General features: G+C 41.9%; 1 protein-coding gene across 3 annotated transcripts in view; it reads right to left on the bottom strand.

Annotated features, from left to right (window-relative positions):
- Nucleotides 1-9,335: 9,335 nt before the first annotated feature.
- spast (spastin) overlaps nucleotides 9,336-22,314 on the bottom strand; it is a 51,909-nt gene continuing 38,930 nt past the window's right edge. For all 3 annotated transcript variants that reach the window (XM_033021811.1, XM_033021812.1, XM_033021810.1), the window contains 9 exons: nucleotides 20,986-21,057; nucleotides 19,678-19,753; nucleotides 19,457-19,548; nucleotides 17,164-17,243; nucleotides 16,453-16,495; nucleotides 15,320-15,399; nucleotides 14,066-14,136; nucleotides 12,055-12,095; nucleotides 9,336-11,848 (listed from right to left, as the gene is read on the bottom strand). In XM_033021811.1, the coding sequence (XP_032877702.1) occupies nucleotides 11,720-11,848; nucleotides 12,055-12,095; nucleotides 14,066-14,136; nucleotides 15,320-15,399; nucleotides 16,453-16,495; nucleotides 17,164-17,243; nucleotides 19,457-19,548; nucleotides 19,678-19,753; nucleotides 20,986-21,057 (684 nt within the window). In that variant the 3' untranslated portion in view covers nucleotides 9,336-11,719. The remainder of the gene's footprint in view (nucleotides 11,849-12,054; nucleotides 12,096-14,065; nucleotides 14,137-15,319; nucleotides 15,400-16,452; nucleotides 16,496-17,163; nucleotides 17,244-19,456; nucleotides 19,549-19,677; nucleotides 19,754-20,985; nucleotides 21,058-22,314) is intronic.

The following is a 22,314-nucleotide window of genomic DNA, read 5'->3' on the forward strand; positions in this document are numbered from 1 at the left end:
TCTCGCTCCCCATTTGGCGGTCTACAATGCACCCCTATAAGTGTTGCTACACCTTTCCCACTTCTCAGTTCCACCCAAATAGCCTCCCTAGACGAGCCCTCAAATTTATCCTGCCAAAGCACTGCTGTAATATCTTCCCTGACAAGCAATGCAACACCTCCACCTCTTGCCCCTCCAATTCCATCACACCTGAAGCAACGAAATCCTGGAATATTTAGTTTCCAATCACAGCCCTCCTGCAACCATGTTTCACTGATCGCCACAACATCATACTTCCAGGTATCAATCCAGGCTCTAAGCTCATCCACCTTTCTTACAATGCTCCTAGCATTAAAATATGCACATTTAAGAAACCCACCGCCTCTTATTCTCTGTATCACCTGCATACTTACTAATGTTTGGAAGGCTGAAGGGCCTATTTCCGTGCTATGATCTAAATAACTTATCAAGTTGTGTGATATTTGTGTTCACTCCCATCTGGATATCTTGGGTCTCCAAAACTCTACCTGCTCCCTGCAGAAGAGCAACAGATCCCCTGTATCGATTCTCTTGGATTCCCTTTGGAATCACCATGATGTTTCCAGGATTTGTAGATTAATGTCCAGCGTTGCACTGAGGGAAAGAAACACAATAGGAATATCATCGGGGGGGGGGGGGGGTTTCACAAAAGCTAGCAGTTGTTTTCAATTTCGTTCAACGTTATTTGTTTGTAGTCATGCAAGTGGAAGTGGGGATCGGTTCCACTTAGATGGGAAGGCCCATCTGTCACTCTGTGTGTGTGTGCCTCACTCTCTGTGTCTCTCTGTCTGCCTCTCGCTGATTTCATACTAGGAGTTGCATATTTCTGAGCAGGTTAATCAACCGCTGGCATTAATGGAAGCTTTGTACAGGCCACATGATATTCCGTATGAAACCGATTAAGAACCATGTTGGTTTTGCTTCAGCAACAGATCTTTGGCACGGCACAGATTGTTAAACAGATTACTGGCAGGTCGCTCAACACTGTTTGTAAGAGCAGCATTTTGAGATTAGAGAGTGAATTCTTGAGTGATTACTTACTAAGCCTTCAATGAAAATTGCAGGCATGTTCCAACTTAGTCTCGATAAGTGCCATACCAGCAGCCCGTACCTATGGACGATGATTTAAGAGATTCTAAAAGCAGTCTTCAAACCTATTTGAATTCTTAGCGACACTAAACCATGATGAGATATTTTCCCCTTTTACTTCTTAATGATGTGATGAATTGCTCCCAGAGTAAGGGTGCTGACTGATAGAGCCCCAAGTCCTGACCCTCTACCCCTCTACGATTAAAGCGAGCAGCAAGAATTTGATCTGTTCAGGAGGCTTTGCATCACACCGACCGACAGAAAGATCGTGCATTCCCAAAGCCTCTTTCACGAGCTCATGCACTTCTGACAATGGTCTGTGAGGGCATTCAATGGCTGATTTATCAGTATTCAGTATTTATTTAATATCATTTTAACTGAGTACTTGCATACACAGATGAAACGAAAAAGCGTTTCTCGATCAGTTTCCATTCAGTGTAGTTAATAAAAACAGGATAAATACATAGAGCTTCAAAAAAAATTAAAATTACCATATCTAAAAACAGAAAGTAGGCCTAAAATTTACAATAGAATAAAAACAGACATTCCGACCGACAGTGGCTTTACTTTGACAGGTGCCTAGCTGTCAAAGTATGGGCGAGGTTAGATGTGTTGGTGAGTGATATATGGGGAGGGGACACAGTCCGTTAACCAGTCTTATTGCCTGTGGGAAGAAGCTGTGGAGCATCCTGCTGGTTTTACAGCTGATGCTCCTGTACCTCTTCCCAGATGGCAGAATGGAGAAGATGTGGTGTGATGGATGGTAGGGGTCCTTGATAATGGAGATGGCTCTGCTGATGCTCCGCTTCTTATAGATCTCCAACAGGAAAGGCAGTGGGGCACCAATGATCCTGCTGGCTGTCTTCACTATCCTGTTGAGTTGATTTTGTTCATAAGCCTTGCAGCTCCCAAACCAGGAAGTGATACACAGTAAGATCCCACCAACAGTAAACCCGATTGGTCATCCGCCTTGTTGCTAGAGGAATAAATATTGATCAGGACAGATCCATCACCCTATTTCAAATAAGACCTCAGAGCATTAGGACAAAGAGTGGATGGTTCATCTCATGGGAGAACATCCCTTGAGAATCCAGAAAGGACACAGTGCTGGAGTAATGTAGCAGGTCAGGCAAATATTAAAGGGCATAGCTTTAAGAGAGGGGTAAAGTTTAAAGGAGGTGGGTGGGGCAATTTTTATTTTTACACAGAGAGTGGAGAGTGTCTGGAATACACTGCCAGGGATGGTGGTGGAGGCAGATACAATAGTGGCATTTAACAGTCTTTCAGATAGGGACCATGGAAATACAAGGAATGGAGGGATAAGGATTACGTGCATGCAGATAAGAGTTGGCCTTGGCACCATGTTCAACACAGACATTATGGGCTGTAATGCCTGTCCTGTGCTGTTCTACATTCTAAAAGGAGAAATAAATGAGTTGAAGATCAAGCAGGAGCTGATTGAACAATTGACAGGATAAACGGTCTAGAAATGGGCTAAAATGTCCCTTTTGCATCCGTCAGAACAATCTGATATAAACCATTTTGTGTTTCGAATTCCTGGCAGTCACTCAGATTCTGGTTCTCTCTAATAAACTCTCACTAGTCTATCTGAGGATAGGTGTGAATGTACATTGATGGCTTTTTTTTCCCATTTGAGGCTATGGGTGGGGTGGGGGACATATCTGCATATTCCTGTACAGCCTGGGGAACAGCATATATCACAATACATACCCAAGCAATGAGTTAACAGTGCCCTGTGCTTGCAATCACTTGAACCGGAGGGAAGAATGCGTGCAATGTGTCCATCAATCTTAAGATTACATTAGCCTATCTCTGTGGGGCATCGAGTGGTTAGGGGAAAAAAAAGAATCAGTGGTGAAATATTTAATATTACCGATGAAGAGTTGTATCTTCAATTTTTTTTAGAAAAAGTATAATTTCTAAAAAGAAGTCTCCAAACATCCTTCTTAATTGGTAGAACATCCGGGCCTGAACTCAGGACAAACATTACCAGAGACGTTGGAGACATAAGAAACTGCAGATGCTGGAACCTTGAATAAAAACTGCTGGAGGAACTCAGCAGAAGCCACCACCTGGGGTCTCAACCCAAAATATCACCAGTTTATTTTATTCCACAATTGCTGCCTGATCAGCTGAGTTCCTCAAGCACTGTTTTTTTTTTGAAACCACAAAAGTTGATGGATATGTCCAACTCCTTCCCTGGAACTTGACACATTGCTGGGTCAGTTGAAACCTTGAAGACCAAGAGGTTTCAAATCTGTGCTGTCTGATCCTATCCGAAGGAGTGGGATATACTAGAGTACATAGACTGTGCAGCTCAGACATTTTACATTGGAGAAGAATAAAAAGTGTTAATGTCAGCGCAGGTTGAGACAAGTGAAGGGTTGTGAACTGCAAAGCTGACAGGACATTAGATACAAGGAACTGTAGACGGTGGTTTGCACAAAAGGACACAAAGTGCTGGAGTAACTCAGCTCACAATCACAAGTGTGGTCAGTTTTGTTCCCAATGTAGGGGACTACATTGGGCTTAGATATAAGGGGAAAGATTGCAAGGAGACAAAAGGGGCAGATTTTTCTCCCAATGCAAATGTGAGCGGCTCAGGTAGGGACCTTAGTCAGCAAGTACACGTTGGGCTGAAGGGCCAGTTTCCGTGTAGCACAACTTTATACATCCACGATTCTAATAGAAGGTAGTCAAGTGTCTGAGTCAAGATAGCAAACTGATCAATCGTGCTACTATTACTGCCTCGCTGCTCCAGAAACCATGGCTCAATCCTGACCTTTAATGATGCCTGTGAGAAGTTGACATGTCCACCGTGCGACTGTGTGGGTTTTCATTTGGGTGTTCTAGCTTCCTCCCAAAATATGTTGTTTTATAGGTTAATTGGCAACAATAATTTCCCTTATTATAGAAGATTCCTAGTGGAGTTATGGGCAAATGGGGGAAAATAAGTTGCCAGGAAATATGTGGGGGAATGGGACTGAAAGGAATGCTCAGAGACGGCAGCGACTCAATGGACCAAATGGCCTCTTTCTACATTGGGAGAAAGATGATCAAGGGCCTAAAAAATATATTATTTTTGGCCTTGATAAGGCTGGAGAGTCATTAAACAGGGAGGTTTTGCGTGAAGACACAATGGAGGAGGAGTCATGCAGAAGAGAGAGAGTTAATGTGAACGGGAGATAGTGCAAGGGGAATACAAATTAGGAGAGAGAGCAGAATCAATGCACATTCCAATTCAAATGTCTAAGGGGGGGTGGGGAATGGGTAAAGTCACTCAGTTTAGACTCGATGCAATTTAAATGAGAAAACAGCAGGAAATAAACAGGAGAATCTGGAGTACATCTGACGGACACCAAACAGTCATGATCCTCAAACCACCCGACCCTTCAGGCAGTTCCAATTCATCCTTACGTTTTTTTCCCCAGATTTAATTCAATTTGTTGGGCATCACCAACTGATTCCAAAAGTGATTCTCAGCAGATTCTCTGCTCGATCACACACGGCACGCTTGCTCTTCCCTACTGGCTGCACAAATAGTCCAAAGAAACATTGTTCATGGTTTTCTATGACTTAGGAGGCCACTCAGCCCATCAAGCCTATGCCAGTCTGAAGAAGGGTTTCGACCCGAAACGTTGCCCATTTCCTTCGCTCCATAGATGCTGCCTCACCCGCTGAGTTTCTCCGGCATTTTTGTCTACCTTCGATATTCCAGCATCTGCAGTTCCTTCCTAAACAACAAGTCAACACCAGCTCTTGGAGCTATCCCATCAGTTTCTCTTACCCGCTCATCAACTCCTCCTTGATGCTCCGTACACCCAGTAAGTAACGTTAGGGTAGCACAGCGGCGCAGTGGTAGCGTTGCTGCTTTACAGCAGCAGTAACCCGATCTCGCTCCCGACTGCGGGTGCTGTCTCTACAGAGTGTACAGTACGTTCTCCCTGTGACCGCGTGGATTTTCTCCAAGTACTCTGGTTTCCTCCCACATTCCAAAGACACGCAGGCTCGTAAGACCCGTCTGAAGGTCCTTGACCCAAAACATCACCCATTCTTTCTCTCCAGAGATGCTACCTGTCCCGCTGTTACTCCAGCATTTTGTGTCTATCTTCAAATTTAATTGGCTTCTGTAAATTGTTCCTAGAGTGTAGGATAGAACTAGTGTATGGTGATCGCTGGTCGACGAGCACTTGGTAGGGCAGAAGGGCCCCGTTTCCACGCTGTTTGGGCTTGCAGATTCTTGTTAGGATCTAGGGACACACACTGGAGTCTGGGCGATCCCAGATGCAGAGGGCACGCTGGAGAAAGCACAGCTTGTGCTGAGACAATAGAGATTCCTGCAGGGCATCCATTGAAAAGGGTTTTTATTCTGCAATACCAAATTGCATATCACTGAACACAAGCAAAGTGATATTAAGTTCAGCTCCCGAATTCAATTAAGTTGGTATCAGTAGCTGCTGGTTAGAGATTGAGGCCAGGTGTTTTTTTGTGTGAAACTGGGGGAAGAGAGTTAATTTACCCTCATTATAATACCGTTTGATTGACGTATAACATTTGACTGGAGCTTGTGCTTGGAAAGAAAACAAATCCCTACTTGATTGGAGGATTTACATTCAAAATATGTGCACTCAGAGGCACCATTAGAACACTTGCATGCACTACATAAATACGAGTATTGTGAAGTGTTTTAAGCTTGAAGTGTGCTTCTAACATTTACCAATGAATATGGAAACATAGAAACATAGAAAATAGGTGCAGGAGTAGGCCATTTGGCCCTTCGAGCCTGCACCGCCATTCAATATGATCATGGCTGATCATCCAACTCAGTATCCGTACCTGCCTTCTCTCCATACCCCCTGATCCCTTTAGCCACAAGGGCCACATCTAACTCCCTCTTAAATATAGCCAATGAACTGGCCTCAACTACCTTCTGTGGCAGAGAATTCCACAGATTCACCACTCTCTGTGTGAAACAATGTTTTTGATTGGAAGGAGTTTCAATTAAAAATATTTGAAAACTGCTGTCATTCATTCCACACGCAAGAGACTGCAGATGTTTTAGTCTTGAGAGAGAAAAAAATCAAACTGCTGGAAGAACTCAGCATGTCAGACAGCATGTGTAGGAAGGAACTGCAGATGCTGGTTTAAACTGAAGATAGACACAACATGCTGGAGTAAGCAGGACAGGCAGCATCTCTGGAGAGAAGGAATGGGTGACGTTTTGGGTTGAGACCCTTCTTCAGACAGCATCTGTGGAAGGAATGGTCACATATCAGTCTGAAGAAGAGTCACCATCTGAAATGTTCTGTCCATTTTCCTCCTCAGATGCTGCCTGACCCACTGAGTTCTCCAACAGATCGTTTTTTTTTTAATACTGTTTTTTATTGCAGTTTTCTGAAGAGGTACCCGATTAATAAAACTTATCCCAGAAGTAGAATTGATGGTCCATGTAAAGTTACACAATGAAGAAGCATACAAAGACATGAGTATTCCCATCAGTTGGGGTATTCCAAGCATCGGTCCGCAGGCTTCCAGAACAGTGTGGGAGAAAACTGGAGCATCCAGAGAAAATCCACAGGGTCGCATGGGGAAAAGTGCAGACTTCACACTCTAGGCTAGCATTGAATGAGAGTGGATGGTGCCACGAGACAGCAGCTCTAGTGCTTCCCCTGTAGGCATCCATTATAGAAAGCATTGGTCAAACCATACTCTAATACCACGTTTAGTTTTGGATCTCGTGATGATACTCCCACGGCACTATTCAAACTGCAGGAGAGTTCTTCCAAGCATTTGCCCTCCCTGAACCAACAATAAAATAAGCTCTGCAGAAACAAGAAACTGCTGCTGCTAGAATCTCAAGCAAAATTGAGTACTGGAGGAACTCAGCGAGTCAGGAAATAGACATACTATGTTTCAGGTCAGGAACCTTCTGGCCATTGTCATGAACGGGCGAGGGGAGACCAAATTGTGTACAAAATTATTAAAGGCTTTGACAGAGTGAATGGAAATGATATGTCCCCTCTACAGAAGGATCAGTAAACAGAAATGGTAGAGGAGAGTGGTCAATAAAAAGGCCTGCATCCATTGCCCAAATCGTCTTTTTGCAAGCAAATTGATGAGTACTTGATGTGAATTGGCCTACGGTTTGTCTCAAAGCTTCTTTCTGATCTTTATGATGGGCTGCATGGCATTAATTGCTGCGATTCTAAGGGCCTATCCACCATCCAAAAATCCATGGAATATACTGAATGGGAAGGGTGATCCGGAGATTTTCAACGAACAAAGGAATTTATCTTGAAAGTCCAACTTAAAAATCCAACTTTTATCCTGAGACTGTTATATCCATTTCCAGATTGCTCAAATGGAGAATCTGCTGCTTGCATCCAGTCTGTCAGCCCCTTTACTCACACACTAAGTTTTAATATGATCACCTCCTTTTCTTTGAGGTAAAGAACAGAGATCTAGTGAGAACTCAAAGGAGCCTGCTTGGTCAGGTCTCACCTGCGTCCCCTTCTTACATAGAAACATAGAAAATAGGTGCAGGAGTAGGCCATTCGGCCCTTCGAGCCTGCACCACCATTCAATATGATCATGGCTGATCATCCAACTCAGTATCCTGTACCTGCCTTCTCTCCATACCCCCCGATCTTGCCCCGACTCACCAAATTAATCTTTATGTCAGGGCAGAATCTTCTTCAAGTTAGTTTGAGATTCACTTGTAAACAATGTACATCTTTACTTTCACTTCGCATTCCATACACCAACACCCCTTGAGGTGAATTTTCTACTAACGGCCCATTTCATTCTGCTGTTAATCCTCAGCCTTTGTCCCATCAGCAGGTGAGGGGAAGAGAAAGAAAGGGATACTACAGTAACATCCGATCCCTCCACCTATTCACTAACTTCCCTCATTTTAATGGCAATGAAATGACGACCCCCAGAGGACAATCTTTGAAGGTGCAGGTTTTGGTAAAAAAAACGCCAAAACTTCAGCTCTGCTTATGAAGTTTGAACCTGCAGGTGCTGTCAACTGAACTTAGAGTCAGCAAATTGTATTACATCTGATCTCAGCCCTCACTTACCAAAATAGCACCCCCGTAATGAGACAGACATCCACCGTGCTTCAAGTGTCTCCAAGGTGTTGGCACTTGATCACACCCAACTCCTAGACATTTGCAAACTTTGCACCCCAAGTTTGAGGACAATTATAAACTATGCTGCCTGCAGTGTTAACCCAATTCACCAATCACCTTGGCATACTGACATACAATTACCCCCAACCCCTCAGAATTAACGTTAAGTAATCAGACCATTTTTAATTGCGTTTTGACCATTCCAACCCCTACAGCCCAACCATCGCGTCTCCCTGTTTCAGCCTTGAGGTACCCTGCTCTGACCACCCACCCCACCCCCACCACCTCCATTTTCACCGCCCCAATATCAGCAATCATCACTTTAGCTTAGCTAAGTCCCCAGGCTGCAGCATAATCTTCCCAAGCCCATCTAACTATTCACGGCATTCTGCAATTCTAAAATTAGTGGTTATGAACAGCTTTCGTTCCCATTCTTTAAGAACAAAAATAATCAGAGGAGTTAGCTAAACACAAGCCTGCCCCACGTTTCAATAAGACAAAAGTTCTCCCTGTAACAGCATGTCTTTCTCAGGTTAATTGTTGATTGCTTCTCGAGTGAAAGCACGTGGTGGTCTGGGTAAAGGGGTGCAATAAAATGGGACTAGTATAGGATTGGCGCAAGGGGGCACATGATAGGGTCCATTTCCACATTGCATGACTGAGTCTACGAATTTGTCCTCAGCTGCTCCTTTGGGCATCTACCAGCCTTGAGCATATTCAGTGATTCAGCCGCCACAGTAGTGAGCTAAAAAACATTTTTCACTACCCCGGGAGAGAAAAAATCCTCCTCATCTCAAGCGTGAATGAAAAAACAGTCATCTTGAAACCATGTCCTAATATCCATGTAGCTCAGTCAAATTTACTTTGATATAGTTTCAGTGCGAACCATAAAGTATTTAAAAATGCTAAAGGCGCAGTCAAAGGCAATACTGTGTTATTTCTTCTGCCAACTCCCAAAACTGCAATGTTACTTGCTCTGATAGTCAGGCCAATGGCAAAGTGCTTGCATTGCATTACATACACGTCCTCCTGCCCCCTGGCTCAGCAAAACAAACACAGGCTTCACAAATCCCAGAGCTTCAATTTAAAATTTATTTATCAATATATTAGACATGAAAAACAACAGACCAAAATAAATCATCCATGCATATCTATACAAAACAAAATAAGTTCCAAAAATACAATATATACTAATTGGGACACTTCACCTTTATATCAGTTTCAGCAGGATCAGAGTATTGGAATTATAAATGTTAAAATAAAACTAAGTCACTGGCTAATCTTGAACACCATGCTCATATTTAAACTTCCTAATCATGTCAAGTTCAATGCAATGATGTTAAAACCTGTTAAAGGACTGTTAAAAAGTTATCAAAGTTTGTGGAGTTTGCATTAGTTAAGTTAATTCGACAAAGGTCTTGGCAGTGTAAAATCACAGATTACAGCGAGAAAGTTTGGAAGAGAACTTCAAAGCACAGATTAAAACTGATTAGCAAAGGTACTGGGTGTTTACTTTCAGCCCATTTACTATTTCAGCATTTTCTGAATTCTAGGACACTTCATTCATGCCCACTATCATGGTCATTGCCTTTCAACACAGGTCTCGCATTCAGATAGTCTGCAGTACAAGACCTTCCAATGGTTACAAAATATTACATGAAAGCTCTGCCAATATCGCTTGGTCGGATGCATCTCAAAGTAAAAAAGGTAACTGCACCATGCTATAAAGCTGGAAGTGATTAGGTGCACCAGCACAGCATGATGTAGGAAAACTACACAGCACAGCTGTTTAATGAGGTAGAGTTGGTACAAAAAGCTGCATAAAACCCTCCAAAAGCAGAAACACCTTCTCAGTTCACATTGATCAGGTTACCTCTTAACGGATATACCTAGCTGCCCGAGTCCCCACCTCATCCAACGTACAGACACACACCGGGATCCCTGCAACTAGAATTCAAGTGGAAAGCCAATGGAATTAATAAAGTCCACGTTAACTCACGGAACATTTAAATTCCAGGGTCATCCATCCATTGCTTTAAAAGTTTTTTTTTTTTTAATATGCATCTAATGGACATTTCATGGCCTCAGGGCATGCTAAATCACTTCACAAAGAATCAAGCATGTTTTAAACTACACTCACTGTTCTAGAAAATTATTTTGTGCCTTTAACAAATGTAACGTGAATATGCAACATCCTGTCAACATTAAGACAGAACGTGAGGATTGTGGTACGATGGAGAACACGATAATAAAGTGTAGCTATACAACCATCAAAGGCAAACAGAACAGCACAAATAAATGTGGTTGACAAAGAACAATGATAATACTGTTGCCTTTTAAGATCAACACACTGGACAATCTCATTCAGGGACTTCAAGAGAGAGGTGTAGATAAAAGCATTCTGCTATTGTCCTGAAACTTATTTTTTATCTTTAAAAGAAAATACACTCCCCGATATCCTGCCTCCTACTGCTCTCACTTCATCCCACGAGCTGCAATGTTAACAATGATACACGGGGGGAAAAAATCACTCCATGTACAAATCCTAGATAATGATTCCCCTATTACTAGTGCAGCAGCTCAGAAGAAATGTTGCTTATAGCATAGTCATAGACCTACCTCAGTATTACAATATTTCAGGTAACTCCCCCCTGCAACAAGGTTTTCCACAGAATTCAGCTAAATGAAGAAAAGGCCTGGGAGGGGGTGAAGAAGTCTCACACTGAACCAGAACTCTACAAACAGCACTTTGTTATTCCTCCATCGTGTGCAAGCCTTTTGCACCAAGTCTACCCCAAAAATAACACACTGGAACATCCAAACACCAAAGCAAAGCTATTAAGTGGTGGAATTGCTCAAAATAAGGAAGAATCTCTTAAAAGCTGATGATAACTGAAAATATTTCTTTTACAAAAGATAGCGTGCAGGCAGCAACTTATTTGGCACTATTGAACATATTCAATGATTTGAAGAAAAGAATAACACTAGCGGATATTTTTTCTTTTAAAAGTCCTCATTAGTTACAGGAGCAAAAGGAACCAAAGGTGATAGGTCATAAGTGTACTGCAAACCTAAGGCACGAATCTTCCTATTTTTGTGCTTCTACTAACTATACTCTGAACAGGGACCAACTTTACATCAGAAACAAAATATACAGATGATATTCTTGACTATTTCTAGACCCCCCCAACTTAATCTTCATTGGGCTTCCGGATCTTTGACCACACACCTGGTCGTCAACGACTCCAGAAACTTAGTTTAAAAGGATACAGCACATAATGGAAATGAGTCCTTTGTGTAAACCTTTCCCATCAGCTTTTGTGTTCCTGATTCCAGTTAGAACCAGTAACGAAACAACTTTGGACGCCCACGTTTTTACTGCTAACGACCCGCATCGCGCTCCTTGATCAAGGAATGTCCATTAAAGCAGCGATCAGAGCCGATACTGGTTTGATCCATCACAAATGTACAGCAGTGTCTCCGTAGTCCTCGTTCCAGCTCCTGTACCCCTCGAGTGTTTGAGGGCCCACACTGCGCTTGATCTTCCTTAGAGAATCCTCAAAGTCAGACAGGCGGATCTTCCTTACCTAGACATGCAGAATACAAGGCATAAAGTCACGGCTGGTTCAGTACCATGCGATAGATAACACACTCATCATCAATCAAGATTAAAAACATGTTTCTGTGAACTGCAGATGCAATTAGATACAGTGTGGTTATACAACACAACAGGGCTAATTGGACTTTATTCCACACGTGGAAATGTTTTGAATGCAGGAGAAATGAACCACACCTCACTGGCAGCCAAACTCCTCACTTCTTCCGGCTTGAGTTCTGCAGAAAAAGAAATTTTGATTACCCAAAACATCAAACCAGAGCAGGCAAAACACTCCAGAAACAGCAAACATGCATGCAGGGAGTTCTGTAATATCAGGATAGTTGCATTAATAAGGAACCTCACATTGTAGAAAATTGTGTAATACAGATACTTGTCTCAATGGAGGAGAAATGGGTGAAATTGGCTACAGAATTTTAGATTTGCATTAACAATGTTTTTTTCTACTATAGTATTTTCAAACTTACGGTCTTGGTAATACTTTTAAGTTTTTTATTCCAAAAAAGATATGTGGTATCTTACATTACTTAATCGAGTATAACTGAACAAAGGCCAATATAAGCAATTGCTTATCAATTTCAATGGCCAGCCAAGGTGCAACTGACAGACTGCGTTAATAAGAGACAATAGTGTACTGCAGGGAGCTTACATAGAAACCGAGACTTTTTCCCCACCAAGATAGCTTTTTTTTAAAAAACTTGTCAATTCCCAAAGTAATTTAAGTAATTCTCGACCTTGACCAAAATCACATTATAACCAATTCTCCCCGTATATTTTGAATATTTTCCCTAATTCACCAATTGCTTTATATATAATTTGTTTCACAGAAACACTCGTTGCAGCGTAACTGCCTGTACTCATGCATCTTCCGGTGGTTGGAAGTGGCTACTCAAAAGGTCAACTGGCTCTTTTGGAAGGAGGTCTATTGTCCTTACTTGGCCAAAGACAAAGGGCAACTCCAATCTCCCACCAATAATATGGATAGGTGCAGGAGTAGACCACCGGCTCTTCGAGCCAGCACCGCCATTCACTGTGATCATGGCTGATCCACAATCAGTACCCCGTTCCTGCCTTCTTCCCATATCCCTTGACGATTCCTGGGGATCAGTATGCGTACTTGCTATTTGTAATATGCGATCAATTTGAACATGGATAAAGAGGTCTTGATCTGCAAGCTTGCAGGTGACACAAAACATGTGGCTTTAATGATAGCATGGAGGTTAGTCAGGCTACAGAGTGATCTCGATGTGTTGTTGAAATGGGCTGAGAAACAGCAAGCGATGTTTAATCCTGATAAATAGGACAAGATGCATTTTGGGAGTACTAATGAGGTTAGGACATGTACCATGGAGATAAAAGTCTAGGGAATAATGAGGAACAAAGGGACCTTAGTGTGCAAGCGCAAAGAACAATAAAGTGGCATCACAGGTAGGTAATGTGGCTCAGGCATATGGGATAGTTGGAGCACTAAATGTAAGAGCAGGGAGGTTGTGCTCCAACTATATAAAACATTAGCCAGACATCAACTGGAGATCTACATGCAGTTCCAATCACTGCACTATAGGAAGGATGCGATGGTCTGGAGCAGATGTGGAGGAGATTCAGCACCATGTTGCCTGGGACAGGGCAGCTCAGTTGTGAGGAGCAAAAGTCAAGAGAGGCTTCATTGAGATGGAGAAAATTATGAAAAGTATAGATAGAGAAAAGTTCCTGCAATCTACCCTTCTCGGTGAATGAAATTTGAACACATAGATTTTGGATAAGCAGTGGGAGATTTAGAGTGGATTTGTGAAGGACCTTTTCTCCACCCAGAGTGTCAAGTATCCTGAGTGCATTGCCAGAGAGTGGTGGTGGCAGTCAATGACAGCATTTAACAAGTATCTGGATTAGCACTTAAATAGCCTGGGCATAGAAGGAAACAGAACAAGTTCTGAAAAATGGGATTAATGATGGTCAGTATGGACTTGGTAGGCAGAATGGCCAGTTTCTACAATAAATGACTATGACCAATGCAATTAACTAAAAACTCTGGTGCATCAAATTACTATTAGTACATTCTCAAGGCACCCAAGGACATGAATAAATACAGGTTGAGTCAACTATGTCCACAGTCAGAAGATAAATTCAATGAGTTGGCACGGGTGTGATGGGCTGAATGGCCTGCTTTGGTTCTAATGAGATCCCCTACCTCGAATTGGACCCAAAGCTGCATCCTTCGCCAGTGCAGTCAGGTCACTACCTGAATATCCTTCAGCCTGCCTGCAAAACACCAAGTTTCACCTTAAAAGCCCAGCACACAAGGTGATAGAATACTTATTGAACAAATGCAAGATCCTTTTCAAGAGATAGTATGCAGCAGGAATGTTACTATCATAGTTGTTTAATAAGTATTTGAGGAAATTACACAGTAACATGTTGGTAGCATAAACCACCAGCATTAAGTTGGTCTGGCAATATAAAACTATTTGCTTTAAAGTTGTGTATATTTTTCAATTGTACTATGTATGTAAAGACTTTCTAAAGCACCGTACTGAAGTTCACATTTAGAGGAATGCATTAACATTTGGGCAAAGACTTGGAACGTAGCAACACAACAAAGATATTTAACCAAAGAGTTGAATTCAACAAGATTACGACTGATACCTTCCATAAACTTGTCTTTGGCCCAAACCCATTTCATGCCTTTGGTTAACAAAAGTCCATTAACCTCAGTTTTAAAATCAATTGATAGAGGGTTAACCATAATTGAAACCATCATCCTTAACATGCAGAAGCATTTCCTAACTAGTCCTGAATATCTGCCTCTTATGTTTAGATTGCAGTAAAAATAACTTCTACCTTGTTTCTGTGCTGTACTGTACTGTTGCGTTTTGTTTAGTTTAGAGATACAGCGCGGAAACAGGCCCTTCTGCCCAGAATCCATGCTAACCAGCAATTTCCGCACACTAGAACTATCTTACTACACTAGGGACAATTTATAATCTTTACCAAAGCCAATTAACCTACAAACCTGTACATCGTTGGAATGTGGGAGGAAATCGGAGCTCGCGTGGAAAATCCACACGGTCACAGGGAAAACGTACAAGCTCTATACAGACAGTACCCATAGTCAGGATTGAGCCTGGGTCTCTATTATTGCACTACCATGCTGCCCCTAATCTTGAACAGAACCTGAAAACTCATGGGGTCAGTACTTCCCAAATTCTGGGATTTCAGTCTGACTGAGATGCGTGCAATGTGGTGTTGCCAGTTTCTGAATATCACATCATTCCTTTACTGGAGATAATTAGATTAAGAAGCACAAACTGTAAAATAGAGTCTGCTGTGGGTCAATCTCAAAAACAGATATAATCTGCAAAAGAAGAACACAAATATCCTGAAAAGAAAAGTGCTCATCAGAATGAACAATCTCAAGAGTTTGAGATGTTTGTGATAAACTTACTTGGCCAGCTGCTCAAGATCCTTTTGATTCAGTGGATTTTTATGTTTGGCCAAAAGATTTGTAAGCAGCAACAACCGCGTCTGGGGAAGGTGGCGACAGGGGAAAGAATATGAATTTTTGCACAACAACATTCTTCAAGAAAGTAACACCTCACGTTCGAGATCACTACTGTTAACTTTGGCAGGATATTAAACAGAATGGATTGGCAGAGATGGAAAATGGATTTCTGCATTCAGTGATCATTAATACCCCCCTGAACATGCAACCAATCTTGGGTAGGTTTTACTTCCTCCTCAGACTTGTTCGCTACACTTTCTTCATGCCTTTCCTCGTCACAAATGACCATAAGGACAAGGGTCATCATGGTGATTTGTGGGAGACACCAGGCTGCTGTGTCACCCGAAGGAGACAATTAGGCCATTAGAGTGATGAGAATCTATGATCAACAGTCATAACAACTAGAAATAACAAATACAAAACAAGAGAGTGTATATAGGAAGGTGAATAGGCAAAGGAAATAATCAAGCAATTGACAAATACAAGTGTTAACATAGGAAGTGTCCAGACTTAAAGAATCAATAAAGCTAACCTAAATTTCCAATTGTTCCCAGATATTATGTCATAATATCATAATGTCACAATATCATGTCATAAACTTGAGACTTGAAAATTTTGGGTATGGGTGAAAGATGATTTAGAATATAAAAAAATCATCTCACTGTGGCGATTGGACAAAATTTCTCCTGCTTTTTTTTTCCTACTTCACTTATTTATTTTCCTCACTATTTCTTTGTTCTGCTTCTTACTCATGCACACTAGTCTATCTTTCCTTCTTTACCACTTCTTTTTCTTTTTCTCCTCTTTCTTTTCTCTTTAAAAAAATAAAAAAAAATGGAAGCTGTACAGAGAATGTAATATGTTAACATAATTTTGGGAACCTGTAAAAATATATTGTATTGTACTTACATCTAATAAAGAATTAAAAAAAAAAAATACATAAATAGATTTGAGACAAACTTGAAAGTCCCCAGTCCTGAGAGCCTGGAGATCTAGCAATATATCCATAAGGTAGGTGTACTCTGACAATTAAATAATTTGTAGAAAGATTGAAAACTGAAATGTTTTTCACATACTTGCATATTTGGCAGTGAGACAAACACCCTCTTTGTAAAACGCCTGGAGAGAAGAAGAGAAGGGATCAATCACAAGTCAATTAACCTTCAGGAAAATTATCATAATTATGCCTTTTACTAAACACAGATTGACACATCAGCTTTCAAAATGTTAAACTTACTCCTTATGTATATTAAAATACTCACACCATTAGAATTATAGTAACATACATCATAAAAGGCAGCCTTTTGGCCCACTGTGCCAAGGAGCTGCAATCTAAGAGTCCTATCCCACTGTTCTCTTCCAGTAGCCCTGCAAATGCTTCCCTTATCCAAGTTTTATTCATCTTCCTTGAAAGTTACTATTCAATGTAATCGTTTAGACAGTATATTCAAAATCGTAATCTGTTTTGGCAATATTTCTTCTTTTTGCTAATTATCTCAAATTTATTTACTGGGGAGGGGAGCGAGGAATGAAGAGAAAAAAGTCTGCCACAATAATAGACAAAGAGATACTCAAACACTTCCTGATACTGGGCTGTTTGCCAAATGATTTTTCTCACTCTAAATTTCAATCTATAAGTTTCCAATTATCACTCTTTCCAAATCTAAATTTCAATAGAGAATGTCATCTGCTGCACAAGATTTCCTTCAAAATTGGCAATCTGTACGTGTAAAACAGAGTGTGGCAAATTGTTTGACAAGGTATACCCACAGAAGCAGGCTACTCACCTGAGAACAGCATCATCCAACTCCTGCGGCCTATTTGTTGCTCCCATTACTAGGACCCTGTCATCCCCACTGGACTGCACCTGAAACAATTGTCAACGTCGATCTTTAATGGCAAGTTGACATTGATGGCAATCTTGTGGTATTGGAAACTATAGTCTTTTAGGTCATTCCACCATGTTGCATCTGACGTTCAGCAGCAAACAATGACAGATTGCAGTTTCTGTCCATTGTGAGATCTGAATAGAGATTATTTTTAACTGCTCAATGAAATGAGCTGTCAGCAGTGCAGATTGTACCAGAGAGATAGGGAATAAATTGATGCTGATGGCTTGCCATGGATAGGCCCTGCCAAGGGTCTTGTGACATCTAGTGGGAGATTCAGAGGAATGGGAGAGGGAGGAGAAATTGCTCCCAAGCAATTCTTACCACCCAATACAAGCTTCATGGAAATGTGGATCAGAACTATTAATCTAAACTAAATGGGAAAGCCTGAGAAGGTTTCCTTCACCACAAAGTTCATCTTTTTGCCTTTTGCAGAGGATGGATAACATGTTAGAATGGTTTCTTCATCACGGAGCTAGTCAGCAGAACAGGATGGAGATGCCAGAGGAGCGAGAAAGAAGATTTCCAATTTAAGCAACAATCTTGGTTGGGACGACGAAGATAGACACAAAACGCTGGAGTAACTCAGCGGAACAGGCAGCATCTCTGGATTGAAGGAATGGGTGACGTTTCGGGTCTAGACCCTTCTTCAGACAGAGTCAGGGAACAGGGAGATGGACATAAGGAAGCGTAAGGTGTGAGAACAAGACATCAAAGGGATAAGGATCAAGGAAAATATACAATAGTTCATTGTTGGCCGTGGAAGGCACAATCGTGATTGGGAGTTAAATAAGCCAATTTGAAAAGCAGAGCAAAGGGTGGGGAGATGGTCAGAGCTTAAAATTGAAGTAGTCTAAAGAAGGCTCCTGACCTTGTTGCCTTACACGAGCATATTATGGGCTTTAAAAAAAAAATTTTAAGCTTAAAATTGTAATTTTCTTCCAATCAAAACAAAAGCAAGGTGAGCTGGAAGCACAAGGTTGGGGGTAATGGGGAGAAAAGTTTACTATGACTGCAATAAGAACATTATATCTCAATAGACAATAGGTGGAGGAGATGGCCATTCAACCCTTCTAGCTAGCCATTCATTGTGATCATGGCTGATCATCCACAATCAGTACCCCGTTCCTGCCTGCTCCCCATATCCCCTGACTCCGCTATCTTTAAGAGACCTATCTAGCTCTCTTGAAAGTATCCAGAGAACCGGTCTCCACAACCCTCTGATGCAGAGAATTCCACAGACATAACTCTCTGTGTGAAAAAGTGTTTCCTCATCTCTGTTTTAAATGCCTTACCCCTTATTCTTAAACTGTGGCCCCTGGTTCTGGACTCCCCCAACATTGGGAACATGTTTCCTGCCTCTAGCATGTCCAAATCCTTAATAATCTTATATGTTTCAATAAGATCTCATCCTTCTAAATTCCAGAGTGTACAAGTCCAGCCGCTACATTCTCTCAGCATATGACAGTCCCGCCATCCCGGGAATTAACCGTGTGAACTTGCGCTGCACTACCTCAATAGCAAGAATGTCCTTCCTCAAATTTGGAGACCAAAACTGCACGGAATACTCCAGGTCTGGTCGCACTAGGGCCCTGTACAACTGCAGAAGGACCTCTTTGCTCCTATACTCAACACCTCTTGTTATGAAGGCCAACATGCCATTCGCTTTCTTCACTGCCTGCTGTACCTGCATGCTTACTTTCATTGACTGATGAACAAGAACCCCCAGATCCCGTTGTACTTCCCCTTTTCCCAACTTGACACCATTTAGACGATGATCTGCCTTCTTGTTTTTGCTACCAAAGTGGATGACCTCACATTTATCCACATTAAACTGCATCTGCCATGCATCTGCCCACTCACCCAGCATGTCCAAGTCACCCTGCATCCTCCTCACAGTTCACACTGTCAGTTAACCACTAGGTACAAAGCTATTGTTTAACAGCAAGTTCTTGGTCAGGAGGGAATGGGAGGACCAATTAGAGTTGCATCCAATGTATACTATGTTCCATTCATATTGAGCACTGAATTTTGGAAGAGTATCATCACTTCTTTAATAAACCACATCATGCAGAACCTCCTCTGCTCCAACGTGTAGGATCATATGATGAAATCAGCACCACAGTATGCATTGAGCCAGTCATATCCCCCCCCCCCCCCCATCCACAATGCTGTGACAATCCACACTCACCCCATCAAATTCTATTAAAAATTCTGTTTTTATGCGCCTGCTTGCATCGTTTTCTCCTTCTCTCCTCTCAGAAAGGAGACTGTCTACTTCATCTGCAAGAAGGAATGACATGTTTGCAAGTTAGATAATTAATTGTTTAGGCAGAACTTGGTGAATACCAACACTTAAAAATAAAAGCTTCCAGATCCTGTAACGACCAGGAAATTTAGTACTGTACTCACCAATAAAAATGACAGATGGCTGAAGCTCTCTAGCTACTGAAAAGAGAGCTCTCACCAACTTTTCACCCTCTCCAACCTGAAGCAAAAACAAAGATTTGATTAGAATATGGGCTAGTAATTCAACCCTTTTATTGACATATCTGTAATTTACAAAACATCTCCAATATTAAAAACCATTTCATTAACTGTAGTTAAAATGTTCAATTAAATGTTTTGGAGGTGTTCGCTTATCTATGCTACTCCATTTTGTTTTACTCTATGAAACTTTTTGTATTACTCTGCATGAAGAAATAGAAATGACATAAGGGGCAATCATGGAGTATAAATGGTACATTATCCCATTCCCATTTTATTTTTTATTTCGGTGGGCGGCGCGACTATCGTCAGCAGCGGCCTCTGCAGTCCGTCTGCGTTTTTATTATTTTATGTCTTATGTTTTTATGTAGTTTTTGTTATTTTTGTTGGGTTATGTGTGTGGGGGGGGGGGGGGGGGGTGGGGGTGGGGGTAACTTTTAAATCTCTCCCTGCACGGGAGACCCGACCTTTTCTTTGTCGGGTCTCCGTTGTCGTTGGGGCTGCAACGAGGAGCGGCCTCCAACAGGAAGACCGGGGGCTGTGGTGCCGACTACTCACCTCACCGTCGCGGAGCTGGCCGAGTCCAGAGCGGGTGGAGCTGTGGTGGACGCTGCTGCGACCCGACCCCCGGAGATTCGGTGGCTGCAACTGTGGGTTTGGCGGGCGGCACCGGGAGCCCGCGGGTCCCTGGAGGGAGACCGCTTTTCAGGGCTTCCGCAACGGCGACTTCTCCCGCCCGAGTTGCGGGGTTGAAGAGCACCTGAGCGGGGCCTTACAGCACCGCCCCGCGCGGCTTGGAATGGCCGCAGGACTGCGAGCGCGCGCCGGGGGCTCTAACATCAAGACCCGGTGTGCGGCCTTGCATCACCCGGCGTGGCTTTAATGGCTGCGGGACAATTCGCCATCGCCCGCCGGGGGCTTTGACTTTGACTCTGACATCGGGGGGGAGAGTGCAGTGGAGAGATAAGTTTTTTTGGCCTTCCATCACAGCAATGTGATGGATGTTTATGTAAATTATGTTGTGTCTTGGGTCTATTTGTTTGTAATGTATGGCTGCAGAAACGACATTTCGTTTGGACCTCAAGGGGTCCAAATGACAATAAATTGAATTGTATTGTATTATATCATATCCAGTGCCTATCCTCCTATTCCCCTGTATGTTTTAATTAAACTTCATCAAAGTGATTCATTTACAACAAAAAAAAACTTACTATGATTCACATGTTTACTCACATATTTAGAAGTAAGACTTGCAGCACTGATATTGAAGAAGGTTGCATTGGATTCGGAAGCCACAGCTTTAGCCTAATGGAAACAAGAGAGCTGATGTGAAACAGCAAATGCCTATCACACAACCAGGTTTATTTAGATTTGAAGAAACATCCCTTAAACATCTAGTTAATCAGAGATCCCATTTATCAAACGCATTTAATTGATTTATTTGCACAGGGCTTGCAACAACTGCATGGAGCAACCAATTAGCAAACCAGGAATTGACCAAAAACTATTTAGACGTATTTTGTCAATTAGTTTCCATACATCAGATTCATTCTGAGACCTGCCATTAAATAAAGGAATGTGCACACATGCCAACCTGCTGAATAAATATTTAATGCATTTGTGGTGGTGAAACTTGAAGCTCACATTGTGCATTTATACTGTGGATTTAATATAACAAACATTCCTGTATAATTCATGAGTTTATTACATTTGAACATCAAACTGCAGAAAGATTTATAAGAGCAGCAGATAGGTAGCAAAGTGAAGGGGTTAAGAGCTTAAGACACAAGCATTTGAGGCCAGAGGCACCAAAACACTCAATCAAGCACTGGACAGGTCAAGAGAGATGGTGTGATGAACTTGAATACTTTCAACATAAATGCATCATGTCACAGTGTAGGAGAAGGGATGATAGTTGGCAAGGACAGTAGGTTTACAGACGAGTCTTTTGTGGAGCTGAATGTCAATAGATTTAAATGGGGAAGAGAAGTAGCAGTTACCACAAGACATAGGAACAGAATTAGGCCAGTTCTTTGTTGCTATACTATGAATTGAAATGTGTAAGTTACATTTTCCTGAAGTTATTAAAAGCTCTATAGAAATGCAAGATTTATATATTTATCTTTCATCATTTTTCAGTTACTCTAGCCCAAAACCCCAACTGTTTACTGTTCCATTATTTAAAATTGTGCTCACGTTGTAAACTACACGGCATTTAATAAGTGTTACTGAAAAGAGAAGTTGCATAGAATAACAAATGTCAGTTCCAGTCTCTGTTAAAGGATTAATTCTAGTCACTCTTTCTAACCTCAATCTAAAAACAGAAAATAACTTAATTGGGTCTCGAGTTTCGGCAGCAATGTGCACATTTTTATCTTTTGATCTCACACCATGCAGTCTGTATATATTGCAGCTGACCACTTACTACCAGTCACACCAACAAGACAAACTTGCCGATTCTGTATGACCGCTGAGAGACAGCTGTTGGCAATGACACAAACCTCCACCTTGTTCCAGTCCTACGTCTTCCAGTCACGAGGGTATGGAATCTGCAGTCACAGC

The sequence above is a fragment of the Amblyraja radiata genome, chromosome 5 (assembly GCF_010909765.2).
Source record: "Amblyraja radiata isolate CabotCenter1 chromosome 5, sAmbRad1.1.pri, whole genome shotgun sequence".
Classification (NCBI taxonomy): Eukaryota; Metazoa; Chordata; class Chondrichthyes; order Rajiformes; family Rajidae; genus Amblyraja; species Amblyraja radiata.